Here is a 22,448-nt window from a genome sequence, read left to right as displayed (position 1 = left end):
TTACTTGGACGTGTCAATCACATGCACTACTACTTGAGACATTATGAGCAGGAATCCATCACACTAGTAATCACATTACTTTACGGTTGCACATGACCCCTGGAAAATAATGGCCATTTATTCTTTTTTTTTTTTTTACTAAGAACGACACAATAAAGACACAGGATTTCATTTTAGGAGCTTTTTTGACAACCTATTAGCAGGTCGTTTTAGGATCTTTTTAACGCATGTTTTTGCACCCGCAGGCTTAATATCCGATAGGCAGGCAGCGCTTTTCTAAGACGTTACTGTAAAGTCTTCATGTTCCACCCAAATAAGTTGAGCAAATAGTATCTGGTTTTGGCCCTTTTGACACCACAGCGGTGTTTTGGCTTAGTCCTCAGTTATCTGTAGCTTGTATTTGCTTTGAAGAGAGGAACTGGTTTCGAGACGGACATTCATGGGACTCGCTCTGCTCCTCCTCTTTTCAATGCTCACCCACTGCTTCTATAAATCACTGTGAGCTGGACAGCCAGAGGGTCAGGCCACCACACAGCAGGAAGCACAATGGAGGAACCAACCGACAGATCAACCAAGAAAAAAGTTGTTGCAGTGGTAGGCGGTGGTTTGGTAAGAAAAGAAAATGAAAGTGGAACAGCTTTTTAGAATGTAAAGAAGAGGACTGTCTTTTTTTGGATGTAGCAGTTAAATGTGTATTTGCACTTAAAAGTGTGGAATAAAGGAAATGAGGTTAAAAAAAAAAAGATAGAATGGCAATACTGCCTATACGGTGTTAATATTGTATAGTTAAGAGATAATCATTTCTGTATGACAGTGTAAAGTATTGATTTTGGCACACTTTTCAAAGAACTGCCCTTATTCCCATTCACCCTTTAGGTTGGAGCACTGAATGCCTGCTTCTTTGCCAAAAGAGGCTTTGATGTGGAAGTCTTTGAAACCCGGGAAGGTAGAATTCAAAGCTCTCTTTAAAACCTACTTTGCTAAGCAAATAACATTGTCGCATCACTCCTCTCTCTTAGGACTAGAGCCACACATCAAAATAACAATATTCTTGAACGGTGTGCACACACGTAGGTGAATGGTAATGATAACCAAAAGCTCACAAAGGTAAGACTGAAACATTGTGTCTGATTTTTGTCAGATATCCGGAGCGCCAAAGTTGTGAAGGGGAGAAGCATCAACCTGGCTTTGTCTCACAGGGGCCGGCAAGCACTGAAGCATGTTGGAATGGAGGAGAAGGTATGCTGATTACGTATATTCACTGTTTACCTAGTAAGGTGGAAATGAGGTAAAGTTTCTCCCAGGACTGCCGGGGCATGGTGGTCTTGCTTTTTTATTGGTCTAAAACAGGGATACTCAACTTGCTTTGATGGGGGGGGGGGGCACTTTTGCAAAATGACAGGAGGCCAGTCAATAAAAAACATTAATAGGCGTCAGGCCTTTCTGCCAGCAATCCTTTCTAAAACGTGATTAACGTTGTGAAACGGTCTCAGTTCGGTTAGGTTTAGACACCAAAACTACTTGTAGGTTTAGGAAAAGATCATGGTTTGGGTCAAAATAATAAGTCAACGTTGACGGTCTCCTGGGTGAAAGTCCTGTCTTTCTGCCCTGAAGGTAAACTTCTCCCATGTGCCCTGCTCAGGTCAGGTGTACATGAACTTTTCACAAAAATCAAGTCTCACTGCTTCTGCGCAGTGCACAGATTGCTGATAGCCTAACATGCAACTTCCCAAGTAACAACCAAGGGACATTATTGAACATTTACTAATTGGTATAAACAAACCCACCGAGCAGCCTATCTGGCAAGAAGCGAATTGGTAGCATATATGTTTAGGTCATCCATTATTTCTGCCCATGTGACCGTATAGTCCTCTTAAACCACACATCATAGACAGAAGTGGAGGCAAGCGGGTGGAAACCCTTCATTTTTTTTGTTTAGCTGGATTTCTAATAATGAAATATTAAGCATGTGACCAAGCCCCAGGGAATCTGTCCACCCTGCTTTCGTAGCTTGCAGCCTGTTCATGGTGTCTTATCTGAGGTCAGCAATCTTTTTGTTGGTCCACATTTGCTGCACTGACTGTGTTATGCACGCCTGAGAACTCTGCATCAGACCCTTTTTTTTTTTTTTTACACTTGCATGACTTTTCAGCATGACAAAACAAGGCCTGCTTTACAAGGTTTGCACATATACTTTGAAGGGCAGATACTGGGTGACCACATGGAGTAGCCGGACTGTCCACGGCATGATACCACTGTTTCCACTTAGACCACTTATAAATTAAGACTGAAAACAAACATGAATTTTGCCTGTGCAAAGTATAATATAGTATACAATACATATATTTATCCAAAGTGTCATTTTTAAAATGTGACCCCTTGTATTAATCATTTTTCCTCAGATTGTCTCCCAGGGAATCCCCATGCATGCAAGAATGATCCATTCCCTGAGTGGGAAACAGTGCTCGATCCCTTATGGCAAGAAAGGCCAGGTAAGCTGGCCATTGTTGTGATGTGAACATATATTTTATCATGCAAAGCACAGAAAGAGCCAGGTTGTGACCAAAGTGACATCGTATCCGCTTGCCAATTACAAAAGAACTGTATATTCTTAATATTTCTGTGCATAGAACTATGCTAATCATTCTCACGGAGGAGGTCCTGCAATGTAGCCTTACAATAAGACATTCAAACTAGTAACAAGACAATGTAATGACCTGTATTAGCTAGTGCTAATAACATATCTTAGATTGGATTGTTATTTGCTCACATGCAACGGCACACAAAGAAACTGCAACATGTGCGCACACGCTGGGGTTTGTTAGCAGAAGTGGCTCATGGATGCACCAAATGATGAACAGTACAAGTGACAACTTGTGCAGTCAGACTGACATTTTGTCACATATCAACAGAAGTCCAACACAAATTAGGTTTGTATGCAATTATAAAATGTGTCTCTGTTATTTGCATGTATGGCTCGTCCGTCTGAAAATAGTTAATCACACTGCAGCCGATTTGGCAGGGATTCTTAATCTCATGAGAACTTGCATGGTTAAATAAAACAAAAATGTACAAGCAAGACAGTGGAAGCATGTAGAGTCATGAGTGCAGAGAGGCTCCTGTTCCCTTTTTAAATGAACAGTGTTACAGTGCTGTTTGTGAAGCTGTGGTAGAATTGCACTGTAATGCAGATCGTTCCTCCTTTCAGTTCATCCTGTCAGTCGACCGAACCAATCTGAACAAAGAGCTGCTAACAGGTAAGAGCAACGATAGTGTCTCCCCGTTGTTCAGCTAAAATAGCCTTGGAGCATTAATGCTGAACACGGTGTCCTCGATGTCTGCTGAAATCACCATATTATAGCCAAGGCAATGTTACATTCAAATGATGCACCTGTCCTAAAGGAAAATACCCAAAAAAAATTTGACTTACAAAAAGGTTTAGTCCCATCTCAGACATGCACCCCTCACGGTAATCTGATGGCAATTTAACATGTCGTTTTCATGTCTTAAATGATGGAATATGATGCCGAAATGTATTAGTGGATTCACTAAATTAAAGTGAGACTAAATAACTTTTTGCTGAACTTAACTACTGCAGCCACAAGTAGCAACTATGGGACAAAGCTAAATGCTAAAACATAGCGCCATAGTAGCACAAGTGGAGCAGAGTCATAGGCCGCGTCCTAAATCACTCCCCATGTACTATATATTAGTATATAGTGTCCAAATGTGTGAACTTTATGCACCCTAAAATATTCCCACGATGGAAGAAAAAAGTAGCGTTCATGGCAGGTACACTTCCCAAGTGTGCAGCCTTCTGCCCGCAATCCCACAATGAAATGCGTCACTTTTTATAGATGCAGATGTGCGACTCTCGCAAAGTGACGATGATTCACAAGTGTCCGAAATCTCACTGTAGAGTTAACTACTGGGCGTCTGTTGTATAGGGAGTAGTGAGTGAGCCAACGAGGTAGTGGTTGTGAACACAGCCATAAAGTCAGTAAATGTAATATTTCAGTTTGCGAACATTAGCTAACATTAACCGCCGTAAGCTACTGGGTAGCAGCTAACCCCCCCTAGCGTATTGAATTGAGAGGAACTGTGCCTTTTCTTGCTAACAAATGCTACTTTTTATTTGTGTCAGGAAGAATGTGCTATTTCTTTTTTCACAAGTTACATAGTATCGCCAGTCAACTTTCACAAGCAGCACATTATACAGTATATTAATACATATTCTTGAATTCTTTGCGTCTGTACCCTCAATACATTATTAATTCATGAACTCTGCACAAAGCTCCAAGTTAGAAGACGTACTCGCTCTCCGCACCGATTGTCCTAAATGATGCTGTTTGCCAGCGAGCTGAGCCTCACCCCCCAGCAGAGAGTCCCTGTGCGTTAGCTCCATGCGAGCCTTTAAACTGCATGAGGACTTCAGGGGACGTCAGGGCATGTGTTAGTCTTTTTCTGGCTAGAAAGATTTTGCCTAATATTTAATGAAGCGCCTCAGCGGGCGCTCGGAGATAATGTGCGCCTGTGTTTAATTACATTGCCCGAGTGCGCTGAAAAAGAGGCCGATTGTGAAGCCGTCGCTCTTATCAGGGCCGATCCGGACTCCTGCAGGGAACACTGAGATAAAGAGATTTCGGAAAGAGTGACAACCTAAACATCGGTTTCCACAAAACCAGATACACTGACTGCTGCGTTGTTCACGAGATTCATGCTAATCAGCATGAGAGTTGTTGCCCTTCAGCGGGGGATTGATTGATTTAACTGTTTGCTCACAGTCGGTGTCCTTCCTGCATTTTATTGGAACCGTGAAGGCTTCGTGTGTATTTTAACAAGACACTGCCCGTCACAGTAAACTGCTGTTACGTCGCGCCTGCATGTGTGATATAAGCTCCTTTTGTAACGTTTTACTCCCACAGAGGCAGAGACATATCCCAACACAAAGCTGAACTTTGACCGCAAACTGCAGGACTGGAGTGCTGAAACAGGGCTAATGACCTTTGTCAGGTAAATAGTTACCGATCTTACACATGTGCACCCCTGCACTCACTGCACACACACACACACACACACACACACACACACACACAATACATGGAGGGCAATCGATGAGGACGATCCGCTCATTTGGATTCTTTGTTTTAACAACGGCTTTGTTGATCATGTTCCCTCCGGGTTGCTACATGTACACACGTGGCCTTGTACGTGTTAACTGCCTGAGATCTGGGTGGGTGATAAACCCGTCTTTTTTTTTTGTTGCTCTGTAATTGGCTGTCCTTGAGGTAAACGTGACACACAATTTACAACCCAATTAACACTGAAATACCTCCAGGTCTTTTTAGTTGTGGGAATTCGTGTACCCTTGCAGGGGATTATTAACACAGTTAAACTGTGTTTATAAATTGAATTCAGCCTTATCTAAAATGTGCAAAAATCCATTTGATGTGTGTGTGTGTGTTGTCATTTCCATTTATTCATTCATTTTGAATGCCTGGTGGTCCAACATGCACCTAGTTAAAAAATGTGGATCAGAATGAGTCACTGTGCCGTTATTGCCACAGTGAACAAACACTTTCATGCACTTTAATTGAACCGAGTTTTACCTGAAGGCTGCGAGTGTGCCTTGAATCCAAAACTCACCTTACACGTCCAGGGCGCATCCATCCCTCTATCCTGTAGTTGAACTATGACAGCTGGTATAATTAAATGTACCAGAGGAGCCCGATGCCACTGAGCCAATTCCCATACTAGCCAGGAAATGTTCACAGATAGCCATCAGCATAAAATAGATGTACATGACCCACTTTCTTCTTATAGTCTGCTCTATGATCGTACAATAATCTACCTTATTGTTGTAATTCTAATAACATGTTAATGAGGTATTATCTCTGATCACTGTGGTGGGCAGACTCAATGTGAAATCAACTTCCCATGCTGCAGCCATGTGCGGTTAACAAAAGGATTATCACCGAGCCCCACAGCAATATAATTAGGAAGCCACAGATTTACATTGCACTAGGACAATTTACAGATTCATTGGGCGCTGTGCACATTTTAGCGTTTTCATGCAGCAACTGTAATTTCAATGCCTCATTGAACTAATAATACATCCACTTTGTTAAAATTCTCAAAATGACATTGAACAGCATCATACAAGATGTGACTGTGAATGCATGAGTACATACAATAATGTCTATGGGGTCAGGAATAATATAATTAATAAGACTCTGCAGCAATTTTGATTGGTGCCTAAATGGTTGGAATTTGGCAGTAAACACATCGGCACGTATAATTAAATTAGATGATGGAGTGCCAAGAATATATTCAGATGTACTTAACATTGAGTTTAACAGAGGAGCCAGCATTTCCACTCGGGTCTTTAATGTGCGCCGTCCCTTGAACAGAGTCAGATCTCAGAGCCAACATTTTACTTTGGAACTATGACAGGAAGCTTTTCCATGTGGCACATCAGACTCCAGGCCAGGGATGTTGGGAGTTCTGACTATCTGCTGGAGAAGCCTTTAAAGGCAATGAGCCGATGTACCAAGCAACATACTGTGTGTTTATAGTGTCCAGAGATGCCATCATGTGTAACCACCATGGCTTTGAGTGAAATGACTATGAATCAGAAAAAGCCATGACCTTTAATTAGGTATGTTATGCAGATACTGTAATAACCATTATTTATTTAAAGTGTCAATGAAATACTGTACATTTGGTGAGCAGCTTGTAAGTAAGTTAAATGAAAAGATAATCTTTTATCAAAATGACCTCTGATTTTAAAATTCACGGCCTGACATCGTCAGACGTTAGCCGATGGGTTCCCAGACTGCATTTCAGCCAATGCATGCTGCCTCTTTTGCTCTCCACACAGACGGTTCTACGTGCATGCAACCAAAGCCCGCTAAAACGTGATTGGTCAATACTACTTGGACTACAAATGGAAACCAGACCGCTTCCGATAACAAATTCTTGTCCCTTGCCTTCAGGTTCTGCATTCATATGCAGATATCTGTTTGTAGAGATTAAGTTTTGTAAGGCCGTTTTCATTTCTCCATGTGAAAAAATATGAAATAGGTGCACGGAATAAGTGCAGTCGTAACATTGGAGAATACAAAAAGTATTCCAATGTCCCAATGGGAAAGCAAAGGTGAACTCTTGCAGAGGAAAAGATACTCCCAAAGTCCTCTGTGTGCATGATGAAAAGGCCAAGTGTGAGAACGGCTCAAACATGCAGCTCTCAGTCTGCATCAGACTTTTTCTCAGGCTAAACATCCACAAAGGAACACTTTGTACACACCTGGGTTTCAGCCTGGGTGACAGGAGCGTGGGCATTGGGACATTACTTCTAAGAAGCCTGGTGAGGGTGTCTGACTGAACAGTTGCCTTCGCTCATTAAATTATTTAATGTGTAGACTGCTTACTGGTATCTTTTGTAATGTCAAGGACCCTCAAGCTGAGCATGAAAAGGATTAACCTGTTCAGTCAAGCTAGAATCTAGTGATTTAGCTTATATACATAAGGATGTCGGCATATTGTGCATTGACGTTGATTTGTCATGCAACTGCTGTGTTTCTCAGGTCGGATGGCTCAGAGGAGGAGATCAAGGTAGACCTGATTGTAGGCTGTGATGGAGCTTTTTCTGCCATTCGCAAGCAATTCCTCCGTCGCAGCCGCTTCAACTACAGCCAGACCTACATCCCCCACGGCTACATGGAGCTCACCATGCCACCCATCAATGGAGAGGTCAGTGTTCTGTACAGTACCCTGCTTTTATTGAAGCTAGTGTCAGACTCACAATGTTCAGGCGCCATTGCAGATGTCCTCTTGTTTATTTCATTTTGTTCGTCCCACTTTCATCATCATCACCGTCTCCAGTTCGCCATGAAGCCTAATTATCTGCACATCTGGCCCCGAAACACATTCATGATGATCGCCCTGCCCAACATGGTGAGTGTGGATTTTATTTCCTTCTCTCTTGTGTTCTGCAGCTGCACTGTTTCTCAAGCTACAGTTGTAAATTGAGCAATGTACGCTGTTTATTGTTGGCAACAACTGGCCGTTACAGAAAGACAAAAGCATAATCACTTCAGAACATTTCAGGGCATGATTGACCTCGGGGACGTCCTCATAGAGTTAATTAGCCTCTTTTACAGACGCTTCGTAGCCTGCAGAGGCTTGCTCCTCAGAAATCTTACCTACTTTTCACACAGCAGTTGTGTCCTCCTTCTCATCAGTCTCGCTGTCTGTTGTTGTCAGACTTCTCTCCGTCTCTCCTGTCCTTCTGAATCCCACAGTGATTTTTCTGCGTGGCTGACTCAGCTCAACAGTTTTGTCCGTCTCCCCAGTGAGACCAGGTTAAGGCAGCTGACTGTGGAGTGCATTTGCAGTGTCATTCACCGGCCTAATTCCCAGGAACACATTATGGCTTAGAAAAAAAATAAAACAACACATCCGTGCTGCTGCTGTGGATGCCATGGTAACAGAGACAGTGCTAAAAGGTCCTCGGGGAGGACTTTGTGATGTTGATGGATAGGACCTGCTTAGATGGGCACATAATGGCACGCCCACAACCTCAGTGCACTTTCATCCATCACTTGCACTGGGTGGAGTTTGGCCGTTACATTTGCATCGAGGATGGAAGCTTCTATAATGAGTTCATGATGGAGGATTTTTCAGACCCATGAAAGTCACAAGTGAACTTGTATTAAAAATATAACAAATGTCTTGTGTGTGTGTGCAGTATACCACAGGATGCAGTGTTTATTAAAGGTTGCCTCTTTTTTTGTGAGTGCAAGGGTTCATTCTGGACGTTGGGAACACACAAGCGAACCTTCTGTTAAGTATATTTTATCACAGATTACGCTGCATCGGTAGAAATACAAAGAGAGCATATAGAATAGGGCAAAACTGCAATAAATGTTTGACACTGGTGTGAATGCAACCAGACTGTGGAACAACACGAATGTATTAGATTAGATATTCTACAAAATAATGAAGAAGAAATCTAAAAAATGATGATGTATTTTCAGTATGAGTCTTACCTGTTTTTTATGTCGTGCCATAACTGTTTGCAGTACTTGGGTTTATTACCAAATGTCAGCATGCCAACACACTAAACTGAGGTGGTGAACACAACACCGGCTAAACATCAGCATACGACCATCAGTGGTGGAAAGTAACTAAGTACATTTACTCAAGTACTATACTTAAGTACACTCTACTTGAGTAGTTCCACTTCATGCTACTTTATACTAAATTTGAGAGGTAAATATTGTACTTTGTTTTACTTTATTTTCCATGTTTTACCTTAAAGGTTCATCTTGTAAGTGTTATGTCTCAGTGTAAACAAAGGTGGCTCGATGTAACTTGACCGGAAGTGTGTCACAATGGATTTGAGAACTGACAACAGACTGCACTGTGTTTGTTTTCTAATTCAGGACAAGACTTTCACCTGTACCCTCTTCATGCCCTTTGACGAGTTTGAGAAGATCACCACTGGAGATGAAGTCATCGAGTTTTTCCAGAAATACTTCCCCGACGCCATACCGCTAATAGGAGTGTAAGTGACTTTCTCACCTCCACCCCTAGCTCTCATTTCTGCTCCCCCCCTTTTCTCACCCCTCTGCCTTTATCTCTTCATCCGACCTGCCAAGCCGTCCTCTCGTACCACTTTCATTTCCCATCACCCCGTCGTCTCCAGCCACATCCGCAGCCATGGTCTATGAAGTGTGAAATTGCAGACTTACAGTTACACGGCTTTGTGCGGGGAGGTTTTAATTTGAGGTGAATCGTGTGTTGTGGGTGACGGAGAGATGCTGGAGTCATGAGCTGTAGAATCGCTCGAGGCTTTCATTCACTCACTTCCTCTCCGGGTTAGCTCTATTTGGAGTGCTCAGGCATAAACAGCTGAACACATGCTTTGGTTCCTCTGCTTGGCTGTTTCACTTCACCAGGGCAGACAGAGCATGGTTGTTTTAGCTTACTCAGATGTGACAGATGCTTTAGTAGCAAGCAAAACCCCGAGTCTATTTAGAAACATGCAACTGTCACAATGAATTGCTCAAAATGAGTTTGTAATTGCTTTATTTCCGTTTGTGTCCCGCAGTGATGCTCTCAAGAGGGATTATTTCCGATTGCCCGGGCAGGCCATGGTGTCTGTCAAGTGCTCCCCATATCACATTGGTGACAAGTGTGTTCTTATGGGCGACGCGGCCCACGCAGTGGTGCCTTTCTACGGGCAGGGGATGAACGCTGTAAGTAACACTGAATGGAGGAGAAGAAAGGACCGCAAACAATAAAATGGAGACTCATTCATCCATTCATGCTTTATAGGGCTTTGAGGACTGCATTGTCTTTGATGAAATAATGGAACAGCTCAATGAGGATTTCAGTAAGTACTTTTTAAATGTACAAAGATGAGAGACAAAGGATGAACTGACAATTCATAAGAAAGTCTGCCTGTCTTCCTTTGTGTATCCGCCCAGGTGCTGTACTGCCCGAGTATACCAGGGTGCGGGTTCCAGACGACCACGCCATTGCAGACCTGGCCATGTACAACTACATCGAAGTAATGCATATTCATTCAATATGTCCAATTTAACCACGTACTTTAAAAAGCATATCTTTATCCAACATTGCAACACGTGGGGTTATGGTATCTATTAGAAATGGAGGTGGTAACTTTGACACAAAAAACGTGATGGACGAAGTATTGAGCTCTTTTACTTAGTGCAAAGTAACAATACCGCAGAATACAAATGCTCCATAAGTAAGTCATACGTTCATGGCTTTAATTGATCCACAACCCTGCAGTTCCCCTCAGCTCTACAGAACGTCATAGCTTCTTTCAGCTCTTTGTATTGGTTCTCTCTCACCGCTCTCTTATCAGCGTTGATTCTGATTGGTTCTTCGCCACCTGCCCAGCACCAAACACCAGACAGACACAGTTAGCGACGAGCTGGTGAACCTGCTGGAGCATTTAGCTGCTGAAGAGCCAGATATTTCTCTCAGGAGTTGGTAAGAGCGAGAACAGAGCTAATATAGAGTGAATAAACAGATACAAAGTAGATGTAAGGTCTGATTAAGAAGCTGAGTGTCTGTATATTGTGTGCAGGACTTTTTACTTTCCAACAGAGTATTTACACTGTGGTGTTGTTACTTTTACTTTAAGTAACTAGTACTTCAAGGACTTTTAAGTAAAGAATCTGAGCAGTTCTTCCACCACTGGCTAGGTCAGGCCAGAGAATGGTGTCACCAGTCAAAACATCATTCATCATTAATCCTGGACTGAGTACATGTCTTACATGTAAAATCCTAATCTGAAAAGTAAATGAAATGTACAATGAAGGTACAATGTTTCCCTCTGAAATTAAGTTAAGTACAAGTTGCATAAAATGGAAATACACAAGTAAAGTACAAGTACGTCAAAATTGCACAAAAGTACAGTACTAGAGTAACGTCAGTTACTTCCTCACTAACTGTGGGCAACAATCAGTCAGGAGAAGTGACTGATTGAGAGTGATGCAGTCTACTCCACACAAACAATGATTCACTGTGAAGATGTTAAGAACTAAGTGGCTCCTTCGACCTTTAACAGCACCTGCCACTGCCAGTCAGCTAATTTAACACCAGTAATTAAAGAGGTCATTAATTAATAATTAATAGCTTATACTGTTTGTATATGAGATGTATGGACAGGCCATTCACAATCATAAGAAAGTCAGCTTGGGCTCGGGGTGTTCACTTATCTGTAGATATTTACACTCCATCACATCCGACAGGTAGACAGCTCCCTAACCGTCTGTCTATTAAAGTTCATGCGTCAGCACTGTCCTTGTTTGAACAGACCTTAAAAACAGGCCGCAGCACTTTGTTTTAGCTTAATCCCCCTCTGCTGCAGTTATGCCCAAGAGAGTAGAGGAGGCCGTCTGGAGATTCTGATATGGCTGTGTGATTATATTTAACATCACAACACGAAGGACAGATGGTTCACTTTACTAACGTGTGCTTTTTTGTTTTCAGATGCGAGCCCACGTCAACTCCAAATGGTTCCTTTTCAGAAAACATGTCGATAACCTCCTCCACTTCCTCATGCCAAAGACAATAATTCCACTTTACACAATGGTAAGCGTCCTAATAAACACAATGACTGTCACAGTCACATTGCTTGGTCTACCACCAAGTCTATATCAGCTGTTGCCCTTCACTGTCTCCAGGTCACTTTCACTAGGACAAGGTACCATGAAGCTGTGGAGCGCTGGCATTGGCAAGACAAAGTAAGACACTTCTCTTTAGACTCTTTAATTTCATCGTTCCTGCATACAATTGACAGTTTTAGGGATATTTCATACCTTTGAACGTCTCAGTATTGTAATTCGAGACTCTTTTGAAGTTGCAGTAACTGAGCATGAAAGCATGATGTGACTCTCACTGGGTAAATACTTCCCCTTTTAGAAACATTTGATTTATTCTACCACAAACACAGAGCTCTACGGCACAAAAAATGTTTCTGATTCCTCCCATTTGGCAGTAGATGAGACCTTGGCACTGTGTTGACCTGTGCTGATGGCTCCTGCGCTAATGGTCCGCTGTCAGACAGGCAGTGGGGATTTCGCAGCCTCCTCTGTAAATTGTTTAAACTCGTAGGGATGTCTGGACAAAGGGCAAAATGACCTCTATGGGAGGGGGGTGTCCTACTGCTGTATATAAGCAGCACATACAGTAGTAGGACATCATTGTTAACAAAATAATAAAATAGTGTGATATTGACATGGACAAATAGAGTTTTTTTTTTTTGTTGCCTTTACCGATGGCAAAGTCAAACTATTGGATTTACAGACATTCACGGTCCCCAGAGGATGAATCCTACTTACTTTGGTGACCCTCCAACTTTTCCTCTAGCGCCACCATGAGGTTGACATGGCTGACTGGCAAATGCTAACACGCTAAACTGAGATAATGAACATGATAAACATTATACCTCTTAAACATCAGCGCATTGGCTTTGTCAATGTGAGACAGTTCAGCCGCACAGAGCTGCTAGCGTGGCTGTAGTGTTTCCTGAATGTTGGTACTATGAAGACATCACTCATAGTCAAATTTAACTTGAAAGTACTAAAAAAAAAAGACTTTGTGTTGTGAGTGAGTTATTTGAGAATAGTCAGTTTGCGTTACATTAATAAGCGGTTGTTGATTTTCAGAGGAATTTCTTCCAAGAAACCAAGGTCCATTAAACCTTTAAAAAGTTAAAAGTCATTTATTCTCCACATTTTTGAATTGTCTGCTTTGTTTTATATGATTTTAAATGTATGTAATTGTGTAGTTTGTGGACACATTTTTACATGTTCAGCTGATGTGCACTGGTTACACCTGCAATTAATAGGAATTGATTATCTCTCTGCTCAAAGTACCAATTACAATGAGTCCTTCCTATGAATTTACCTTAACATGTCAGTTCCTTTCTACCAAATTGTTTAAAAACTATGGGACCCACATGATAAAGTGTTACCAAAGACGTAAAGTAAAGCATGACGGGGCGTTTTCTTTGCAGTTGTGCTGTGCTTAATGCTTTTGAGAGACTGTTCTTCCTCTAAATGGAATCCATTTACAAAGCCTTACGGGAGGGTGTGAGGAACAACTTTTTACATTTTATTTTTCAGGTGATAAACCATGGCCTGCTGTTCAGCGCTACAGGAGCTGTTTTGGGAGGCTCCTACCTGCTCATTAAAAACCCTCCCGATATCAACAAGCTCATCATTCCCGCTGAGCAAATGTGGAACAGGCTTGTGGCCCTCAGGAGCCCCTGAGCACCAGCTCTGCCTCCGATCTGACTGATCTGATCTGACAGACAAGTGCAAAGACTGGAGCATCAAACGCTAGAATGAACTGAGAGCATCCACATTTTAATTAGAGTTTGATTGAATCCTCTAATGAATACAATGAAGGCTCTGCAGGCAAATTAATGTATTGTAATAATGATTGTCATAACTTATACCAGTCAGAATGATTGATAATAACATTTTCTAATATTTCATCAGTGTTTAACTGATAATGGTTTGACTGAAGGAGCCCAAAAATGGATTTTTTCAGTTTTTAATGTGAAACAAAAATGTCAGTAATGAGCTATGGTACGTATGCCGTATGAGTTTATATAGACACTTGTACATGAATGGCAAATAAATGTTCCCTCTGCTCATAGTTCCTGTCTTCGGCACCATTCCTCTCAACGTCATCTACTTTATGCAGAATGAGATCAACAAATTCTCCAATACCTTCAGAGGGGATCTGCAGATTCTGGTGATAATTCTCTGTAGGTTCATCACTACAAGCGACCCCTTTCACATTGTTGTAACATTATCATTTGATATATTACAAAATACGTGGGAGGTTTTGTGTTAGACTATTTCTTGGCAGGGCGCAGGGACACAAGACCCTCCCACAAGACCCTCCCACAAGACCCCACTGTTACACAGGTTTGTGTACGGGTTAAACAAACAAGATATACATATCATAAACAGCAAGCTTTAGGATTTATTTCAAGGGAAAATAGGGCCTGGAGCGCACTGATTGTGTCTTGTCTGTCCTCGGAACTGGGAACCACCTGATCCAGCTGCGTACTGCTGGAAGATGCACGCAGAAGCCTGTTTCGCAGCCAGGCGAGCTGTTTCCAGTCTTTATTCTAAGCTAAGCTAACCATCTCCTGGCTATAGCTTCATATTCAGCGGACACCCGTTAGAGTTGTATCAATCTTCTCATCTAACTCTTGGCAGCAAACAAGTGTATTTTCCATGTCAAACTGTTCTTTTAACTAACCAGCATAAAAACAAAGACCACTCACTCACACACACACACACACACACACACACACACACACACACACACACACACACACATCTTCACTTATTAAGGGTTTTATCAGCTATGGAGATCCATTCATCAAGTCTATTCATAGCTGACAGCCCAGGAGGTTATGAAAGGAGTGTCTCACTGGAGCATACTGAGGTCCCGGTCTAATCTCCTCTTATCTAATTACACTCCTGTAGTCCTCATACATATAAATCCACCAAATGTCATTTCACAGTGACTGCTCTCGTCACACTGCAGATTTAGATTGAAATGAGATAAGGTACACAAGCTAGGTAGCTTAAAATAGCATCTCTTTATTGAATCCATATACAATAGTGTCAGTTTGTGTATTATGGTTTATGGCTAAGGAGCTAAGGCTTATTTTCCATTTTACACACTTGCAGTTGGGTACCAACCAAAGAAATCACATGTTGATCCATACTCGGGTCCATAACTCCGCCGGCCTCTAAATGCTCGACGCGGTTCTGCAGTTGTCACATATGCTGTGTGGCATATTTGACAAATAAGTGTGATTCTTTACCAAAGAGAAACATTAGACTAGTTCTTAACTACATCGTTACGTACTTATACCACCACAGCTGGTGTTAGATGAGGATGTCACACTTTCATACTACCTGCTTAGACAAAACACTGTCAGGAAATAGGTTCAGTTGAGATCTTGGGCTGACAGTTGGATATTTACAATTAGTTGCAACAAGTCTGTCACTGTGTGTAGACGCAGACATGTCCAGGGAGGTCAGACAGGATTATTTTGGCTTGGAATTGCATGTTAGGTCCTAAGGCATACTGAGTGGTGGGGTGAGAAGTCCAATCCTGGTGAATCACAGTGGCCTCACTTGAATGACATTAACCTCCTGGGAATCTGCAGCCTTGGAGGTCACATCCAGGTGGTGGAAGTCATTGCTGGTGATGATGAAGACAATGGAGGAGGAGCTGAAGGTCACCCTCTTCTTGGGTCGGTCCCTGCTGCCGCACGCCCTGGACACAACGATCGGCCGGATGGGGCGCTCGACAGGAGCCAGGGGGCGCTCTTTGAGGCCGCGCTGCAGCCAAGAGAGCCGCGAACAGAGCAGCTGCAGCAAACAGCGGCGGAACTGTGAGAGGATGAGATGGAGGAGATTAAAGGGTGGTGTTTCACAGAGGGATGGAATAGCCCCCTTTCCTCACTAATTTGTCTGTCAAACCAAGACAGACAAATGACAATGACAATGACAATAAGTGACAATTTCACTCCTACGCACACAATACATGCATACTGTAAATATTAAGGCAGTGGACTTACAGGAAAAAGTACTATGATGAGTATTTTATTCTCATTTTGAAATAGATCTTTTCCCACATTTTTGTCCTCTCAAAAATGTACTTCTGGGAAATCAAATTCTGCACTATTTTGTGTAGAAATGCACCTACAAAAAGTGTTTCTTTTACAAATACAAAAATACTTTCTACTCAAACCACAAACTGAAGCAGCACAAGAGGAGAAACAAATCATCACTCCCTAATTGAGATGCCATTGATTTGCCCTATTTGTCCAAAGAGAGTTCAGTGGTGCTGTGGTTACTGGAGGGTGAAATAATCGACTAAAAACACAGGAAGTGGCCAAGCAGAACTCTCCAGCTACACAGAGCGGAGAGGTACACAGTGAACTGATGTCCCATTATTTGTAGGTCTTAAAGTCGACCCAGAATTGAGAGCTTCTTCCTGCAAACATGAAAAGGTCTTTACTGCAGTAGAACTACAAACCTTTCTGCTCATGAACACATAGATGAGGGGGTTGTAGGCTGTGCTGGACTTGGCGAAGAATGAGGGGATGACGGCCACTGTGGGAGAGACCATGCTCTTCCTGCCGAAGGCCTCCATCATGGACACGACAGCGTAGGGCGTCCAGCACACCAGGAAGCAGGAGATCATCAGGAAAAACATAACAGCGACCTTCTTCTCGTACCGCAAGATCTTGATGATCTGAACCGTCTGGAGGTCCTGGATGGAGCGCAGCTACAAGAAACAAGAGAGAGTAAGATGCTATCCTGAGGGGGACTTCGGCCTAGCAATTACACTACTAAGTTTCTCAAATTGCTCGTCTGACTGTTTGTATTACATGAGGTTTAAATGTCATCCCAAAATAATCATGCAGCATTTGTCAGGAATGATTTACATCAGCGGTTTCCAACCAAGCCAAGTCGTGCCTATTTGTAACGCCTCGTCACAGGCTGCAAATGTAACAACAATGCAATAGCAATGCACACAAAGAATGATGATTGCGTCTTTTTAATGTCCTGAAAAACTAAACTTTCCAACATTTCCCAGTACTTCCCAAGAAAAGACGTTTTTTTCTTATTTTGAGTAGCAGAAACGTTTTTCATTGATTCTTTCCTATCCCGCTGATCATCTTGCGACCCCTTCAATTTCTCTTGTGACCCTTCGAGGGGTCCCAACCCCCAGATTGGGAACAACTGACTTAAATTACCTTGAATGTATTTGTAATCCAGTGTAACAGTAGCACAAGTGGAGAAGAGCCAGTGAAGTGCATTATCATACCAGACCAGGTAAAACTGTAGCAGGTTATTGATTTGAGAAACAGTGTCTTTATTTCTAATGAATTTCACTATTTACTTGCAAGAGGAAGAATGTGTAAGTTACATAGCATCGCTTTAAATCATTAATAGAAGAAGTTTTATCAAAACAGAGAGATTTCCCTGCTTGTAAGTGCTCACTATACAGCATTATTACCATAATCTTGGTTATAATTGATGGCTCAGGGAGACAATATTGTAATACCTCAGACTCGGTGACTGACTTCAGATAAAGTGATGAGATGATAAAGCATATGGAATTTTCTTGACTCCCTCAAGACAGCAGCTTCTGTTTTTATTCCTGAATTGAGTTTTTATTTATGTTCAACATTTCTTGTGATCTACATCCATATCGATGTCCTATCGTTCTACAGGCTTTCAGATATCTGCAGCGAGTTTTTCCAACAGCATTTGTATCAAGCCAAGCCAGAGTACTTCTCTTTGAAGATTTTCCTTGCATCTCCCAAAATGCTCTGACGTATGATGAGTCCTCCCAGGCCTCTGAGGTGTTCAGGGAGTTTTGTGCTCACACTTCCTTCAAGGTTGTGAATACTTAGGGTAGGAAAGATCACAGCTGCACCAAACTGTGACGCAGACAGACATCTGGGTCATTTGATGAGAATTGCATAGTGTTTTTCCTCATTTACACGTTTGCTAACCTGTTCAAACACTTTAGTGGCCATCTGCTCGTTGGTACAAACAGATGAAGATGATATACAGGCCCCCCAGTTTCTATCACACCTTCTCAGACTTTCTCCTGTGTTTTTGTAGGAATCATTAACCTGAACATAAATGCTTAACTCATACTCATGTCATATATCACCAGGTTGTGTTCTGCAACTAAAGACACCACTGATACTGTACTCCACTTCTAAAGCTTAATATAGGCGCCATGAACAATGAGCTTTTCAATGATTTCCACTGCACAGAACGAGCCCTGAAGGCACTGAAGCATATTATGATAATAGAGCCCATAATGAAAGGAGTGAAAGGCAGCACTTGGTCAGGGAGGGTCAAGGACTTTTCTTTTCATTAAATGAAGCGTCTGCAAAGTCTGTATCTGTACAGACTTTGGCTTAAAGTAATAATATCCCATGTATTCAGCATTCATCTAATACTTTATTTTACATAAAATATGTACGTGCTCACTGCTAAAAAATGCTCAGTTATAACATTTGAAATGGTGAAATACTGAATCAGTTGAAGCTTTAATTAAAGTAGTCACAGTTGAAATACAAATACTGAAAGAAGTTAAAATGGAAGAGCTGATAAAAGCTACATTTTCCCTTTGAATGTGAGCAATAAATGAAGTTGAAGTACAAATGCTGAAAAGAGTTGAAATGGTATAGGTGATAAATTGAGCAGGAAGTGCTGAAATAAATTAGTGTCAGTTCATGTGTAACTGAAAGACAATGGCGGTTAAAGTTGCAGCAAAAATTGCGGAGCAAGTTTTTTTGTTGTTGTTTGAAGGTGAAGACCTGAAAGGGTTTGAGGTGTCACTCAAACTGTACACGCTTAAAGCAGTTGATCTGTTGTTATTAGATGTTAATAGATTAAAAGATGAAAGCAGTTGAATTGTCGGTAGAAGAGCAAAAAATGAAAGCAGATGAAATGTCCAGTAAAAGTACAGTTCAAGTGTGTTGAAGTGTATATAATCTGAAGGTTGCCTCAAATGGGACGAGATGGAGTTAAATTTGTTATAATTTACATACTTTTTTTTATGGGGGAGGAGCACAATTGTCATCTTTAATGTTTCCATCCCAGAGTTTGGTCTAAAGGTTTTGATCAGCAAGTCTGTGTAATTCATTCTGTGTATTAGTTGAGCCCATTCATAATTTATTAAATATGCTAACAACTGAACAGAAAAAAACACATTTGCATGATTTACCATTTGCACTGTATAGAGGATGTTCCCGTAGCAGTAGATCATGATGCCCACAGGCACAAAGAAACAGGCCAGGAGGAAGAAGAGGATGAAGGAGGCATCATTTGGGTCCTTAGACGCCCAGTCCAGGGAGCAGCCCAGCTGGTGGATCTCCAGCGTGTAGCGGTTCCACCCCAGCAGAGGAGCCCCAGTCCAGACCAGGGAGTACAGCCAGATGTGGCCGATGGCCCGCCACGCCCAGGGGAAGTCCACCACCTGAGCATGGACCACCCGGATGTAGCGCTCATAGGCCAGGGCTGCCAAAGTCATGATGGAAACGATGCCTGGCAGTGGAGGGAGACAGACAACCACGCTGAGTAATGCAGAGCGCGCACAGCAGGATCTGGGTCAGAGGCTACTCAGCGTCTCTTTGGACCAAACATGTTTCATCATACTCTGTGTAAACAGAATCCTGAACATCTTGGTGCTGAACATCACATTCAAGCATCTTGTTGTCTCGAAAACTCACAGAAAGAGAGTCTTCATTCCCACGCGCCTCTAAGACCTGCATCTGCATTGTACAGCCTGCCTTTTCCACACAAAGTGAAGTGGTTTGGTTCTGATGGCGTATGCATCTTACATTCAAATATCTGTAGCTCTTATGTTCATCTTGTTCCCACTTTTATACGGCATGTAAGTCGAAGAGCACATCTGCCTGCCAGAGTCATAGTACACTATCTAAAATTGATTCTGCGTCTTTTTAGTCAATAAACATCACACACGCCTACATAACCTCTATCTATATATCTATCCAATCACATACTCGTAAGACCCTCTACATCTCTTGATTAATGGGACAAACACAGGAAAAGTGTCAATGAACAGACACACAAATTACAAACACACTACACAGTGACTTGTTTCAGCCGCAGCTACCCAGTTAGGGTTTCAGTAGGACGTGCGAGCATTGACAGAACTGCCAGGGCTTATTGCTGCAGCCCCTGTGGCCCGTGTGTGTGTGTGTGTGTGTGTGTGTGTGTCAGGCACACTGACACCAACCTCGTCTGAGTAATACACATGATAAGGCGGATAGATGACAGCATGTTCGTGCACTCAAGAGGACTAGAGGACACAGAGTTTTTATATTACAACCTGTGTCAGCAGGGAGCCATATACTGTACTCATTTCACCAGGTGCAGGTGCTGGGAGCCCGGCTCTTCAGATCTGTGATGTTCATAACAAATCATGCCTGTATAACCTTGGGGTTTTACAACATGTAAAAAAGACATACAATACACACATTACATAGAGTATGAACATTTTCAGCTGCTGTACTGTGCTGTGACTGACAAAGGAGGGGCAGGTGAGTTATCACCATGTGGTGTCACTGTAATTGAAATCACCATGCCAGGTTTGTCCTACCCATCTGAGTGTGGGCCAAAGCAGCAGGACACCACATCCTTTCCGTTCAATGTCATTTAAATGATGAACGAAGACATTCCTACATCTTGGATTAAAAAAAAAAAAATAAATCTGGATGCAAACACCAATGTTGCATGCTTTGGATTTCAAATCCTCATCTGTGGCATATTTGCAATGCAAACCAGATCAACAAAGTCAGCGTTGCAGTGTTGCCAGCTGTGGTGGCACACGACAGAGGCAGGCAAACGTGTTCTTTCGATAGATGTGCAAAGAAGCCAATGTCAATTAAAGGACAATAAGATGACAGGGCAGCCATCCAGTGCATCTCTGTATTTGGTTTGCTGATAAAGCAGCAAAAGGCTTGAGGCTTTCACTCTGATGAGCTCATTATCACACATCCATCCTCCTGAGCTGTAATTCCTACAGGGGTGGGTCCTGGAGAATGACCCTTAGTGTTCATTCACAAGTCACTGCAGTCACAGTTACGCTGGTAATAAATGGACAATCATGTTTCAGTGAAATGGAAGCTGTAGGCGCGATGGAGGTGGCAAAAAACATTTCTCTGCATGAAGCAATGACCTGCAGAATGTGCCTCACTTTATATAAGAAACACACACACAAAAAAAAAAAATAGCATATAATTGAAAGGGATTCAAGGTCGTTAGATCTTTTTTACAGCAGCTCAGTTAACTGTGTTTTAGCCAGTCTGTATCACAAGTGATGTGAGGAACTGTGCACAAGAGCTAACAGGGAGGAGAAAAAAAATGATGTTCAGCTTTTACCTATATTTACATGCATTTTATAGAAATTCTTTCTATTTGAAATATCCTGCTTTCCTGCGTTATATAATAATCTATGTTGTGGATGAGCTCGTCTCTGCCTTCTGCATGCTTTCTACATTACATTAGGCTGCATTTGCTCATCTTGTGAATTATGTCAGAATGTCTTAGTGACCACTTGTGAGGAACAGATACTGAAGGGAAATGAGGGGTGAACAGTTTAATACAACAGTCTTGAACTGTTTTAGTAAAAAAAAGTTTCAATGCACGCAAGTGTAAATAAACACTTGGCTCCTCATTCTCATTTGATTTCTCTCACCGAATAAGCTGTTGCTGAAGCCGTCCCAGACGCATGTTGCCTGGCTCCAAGTCCACCCGCCTTTGACGCACGAGGCGAACGTAAAGTTTATCCCGATGACGGAAACCAGCAAATCACTCAAACTTATGTTGACCAGTAACAAATTGGTGGGCGTCCGGAGTCTCTTGAATTTGCAGTAGAGTACGATGACAACAACGTTATTGCAGAAGCCGAACACTCCAATGGTCCCGATGGCGAAAGCCAGAAGTTTGTAGGTGCCAAGTGCGAAAAGGTAATGTTCCGCGCTTCTCCCGGCTCTGGTGTCGTTGGCGGGATTCATCGCGCGGATGAAAACTTGGTGTCACGCATTGTGCTGCGCGCGGGGTGAGGGCGCGCGTCCTTCACACGAGAGACTGTGGGCTCCACACGCCGCTCCTCCACGCGCTCCCCGCGCTGCTGATTCAAACCAACCCGAGGCTGCCTTTCTCTGAAACTGGGTCAATGTACCGCCGTCAGAGCGCGCGGACTGTAAAGCCCATATTCCCGGCTGTACTTTCAAAGTAAAATCGTTTTTTGACCTACATGCTTGGCGACGAACACGGGCCGTGTTATGTGGTGTTTAAACGTTTGAAATATAC

General features: G+C 42.4%; 2 protein-coding genes across 2 annotated transcripts; one reads left to right on the top strand and one right to left on the bottom strand.

The window, feature by feature from the left end:
- The first annotated feature begins 528 nt into the window (after positions 1–528).
- On the top strand, positions 529–14,140 carry kmo (kynurenine 3-monooxygenase). Its single transcript, XM_070916221.1, has 15 exons — positions 529–609; positions 877–946; positions 1,142–1,239; positions 2,403–2,492; positions 3,209–3,257; positions 4,926–5,013; positions 7,587–7,752; positions 7,885–7,956; positions 9,447–9,568; positions 10,115–10,262; positions 10,342–10,399; positions 10,494–10,576; positions 12,031–12,132; positions 12,225–12,284; positions 13,668–14,140. Exons 1-15 carry the CDS (start codon positions 547–549, stop codon positions 13,812–13,814), a joined length of 1,416 nt encoding a protein of 471 aa, XP_070772322.1. The 5' UTR covers positions 529–546; the 3' UTR covers positions 13,815–14,140.
- A 1,555-nt stretch (positions 14,141–15,695) lies between these two features.
- opn3 (opsin 3) lies at positions 15,696–22,245 on the bottom strand. The gene is made up of 4 exons (XM_070916309.1): positions 21,832–22,245; positions 19,336–19,655; positions 16,618–16,869; positions 15,696–15,968 (listed from the first exon to the last, which is right to left on the bottom strand). Exons 1-4 carry the CDS (start codon positions 22,148–22,150, stop codon positions 15,696–15,698), a joined length of 1,164 nt encoding a protein of 387 aa, XP_070772410.1. The 5' UTR covers positions 22,151–22,245.
- Between the last annotated feature and the right edge of the window lie 203 nt (positions 22,246–22,448).

Source organism: Enoplosus armatus, chromosome 12 (genome assembly GCF_043641665.1).
Source record: "Enoplosus armatus isolate fEnoArm2 chromosome 12, fEnoArm2.hap1, whole genome shotgun sequence".
Lineage (NCBI taxonomy): Eukaryota > Metazoa > Chordata > Actinopteri > Centrarchiformes > Enoplosidae > Enoplosus > Enoplosus armatus.
Note: the sequence above shows the minus strand (reverse complement) of the source record. Positions and strands in the feature narration are given on the sequence as shown.

What these genes read in the sequence shown, in the direction of transcription:
- kmo (XM_070916221.1), top strand. Translation starts at nt 547, where the DNA reads ATGGAGGAACCAACCGACAGATCAACCAAGAAAAAAGTTGTTGCAGTG. An exon ending in TGATCGCCCTGCCCAACATG is followed by an intron (nt 7,957 to 9,446) that starts GTGAGTGTGGAT and finishes TTTCTAATTCAG; the next exon opens with GACAAGACTTTCACCTGTAC. An exon ending in GCCATACCGCTAATAGGAGT is followed by an intron (nt 9,569 to 10,114) that starts GTAAGTGACTTT and finishes TGTGTCCCGCAG; the next exon opens with TGATGCTCTCAAGAGGGATT.
- opn3 (XM_070916309.1), bottom strand. Translation starts at nt 22,150, where the DNA reads ATGAATCCCGCCAACGACACCAGAGCCGGGAGAAGCGCGGAACATTAC. An exon ending in CTTCAGCAACAGCTTATTCG is followed by an intron (nt 19,656 to 21,831) that starts GTGAGAGAAATC and finishes CTCCACTGCCAG; the next exon opens with GCATCGTTTCCATCATGACT. An exon ending in ATGTGTTCATGAGCAGAAAG is followed by an intron (nt 15,969 to 16,617) that starts GTTTGTAGTTCT and finishes ATCCTCTCACAG; the next exon opens with TTCCGCCGCTGTTTGCTGCA.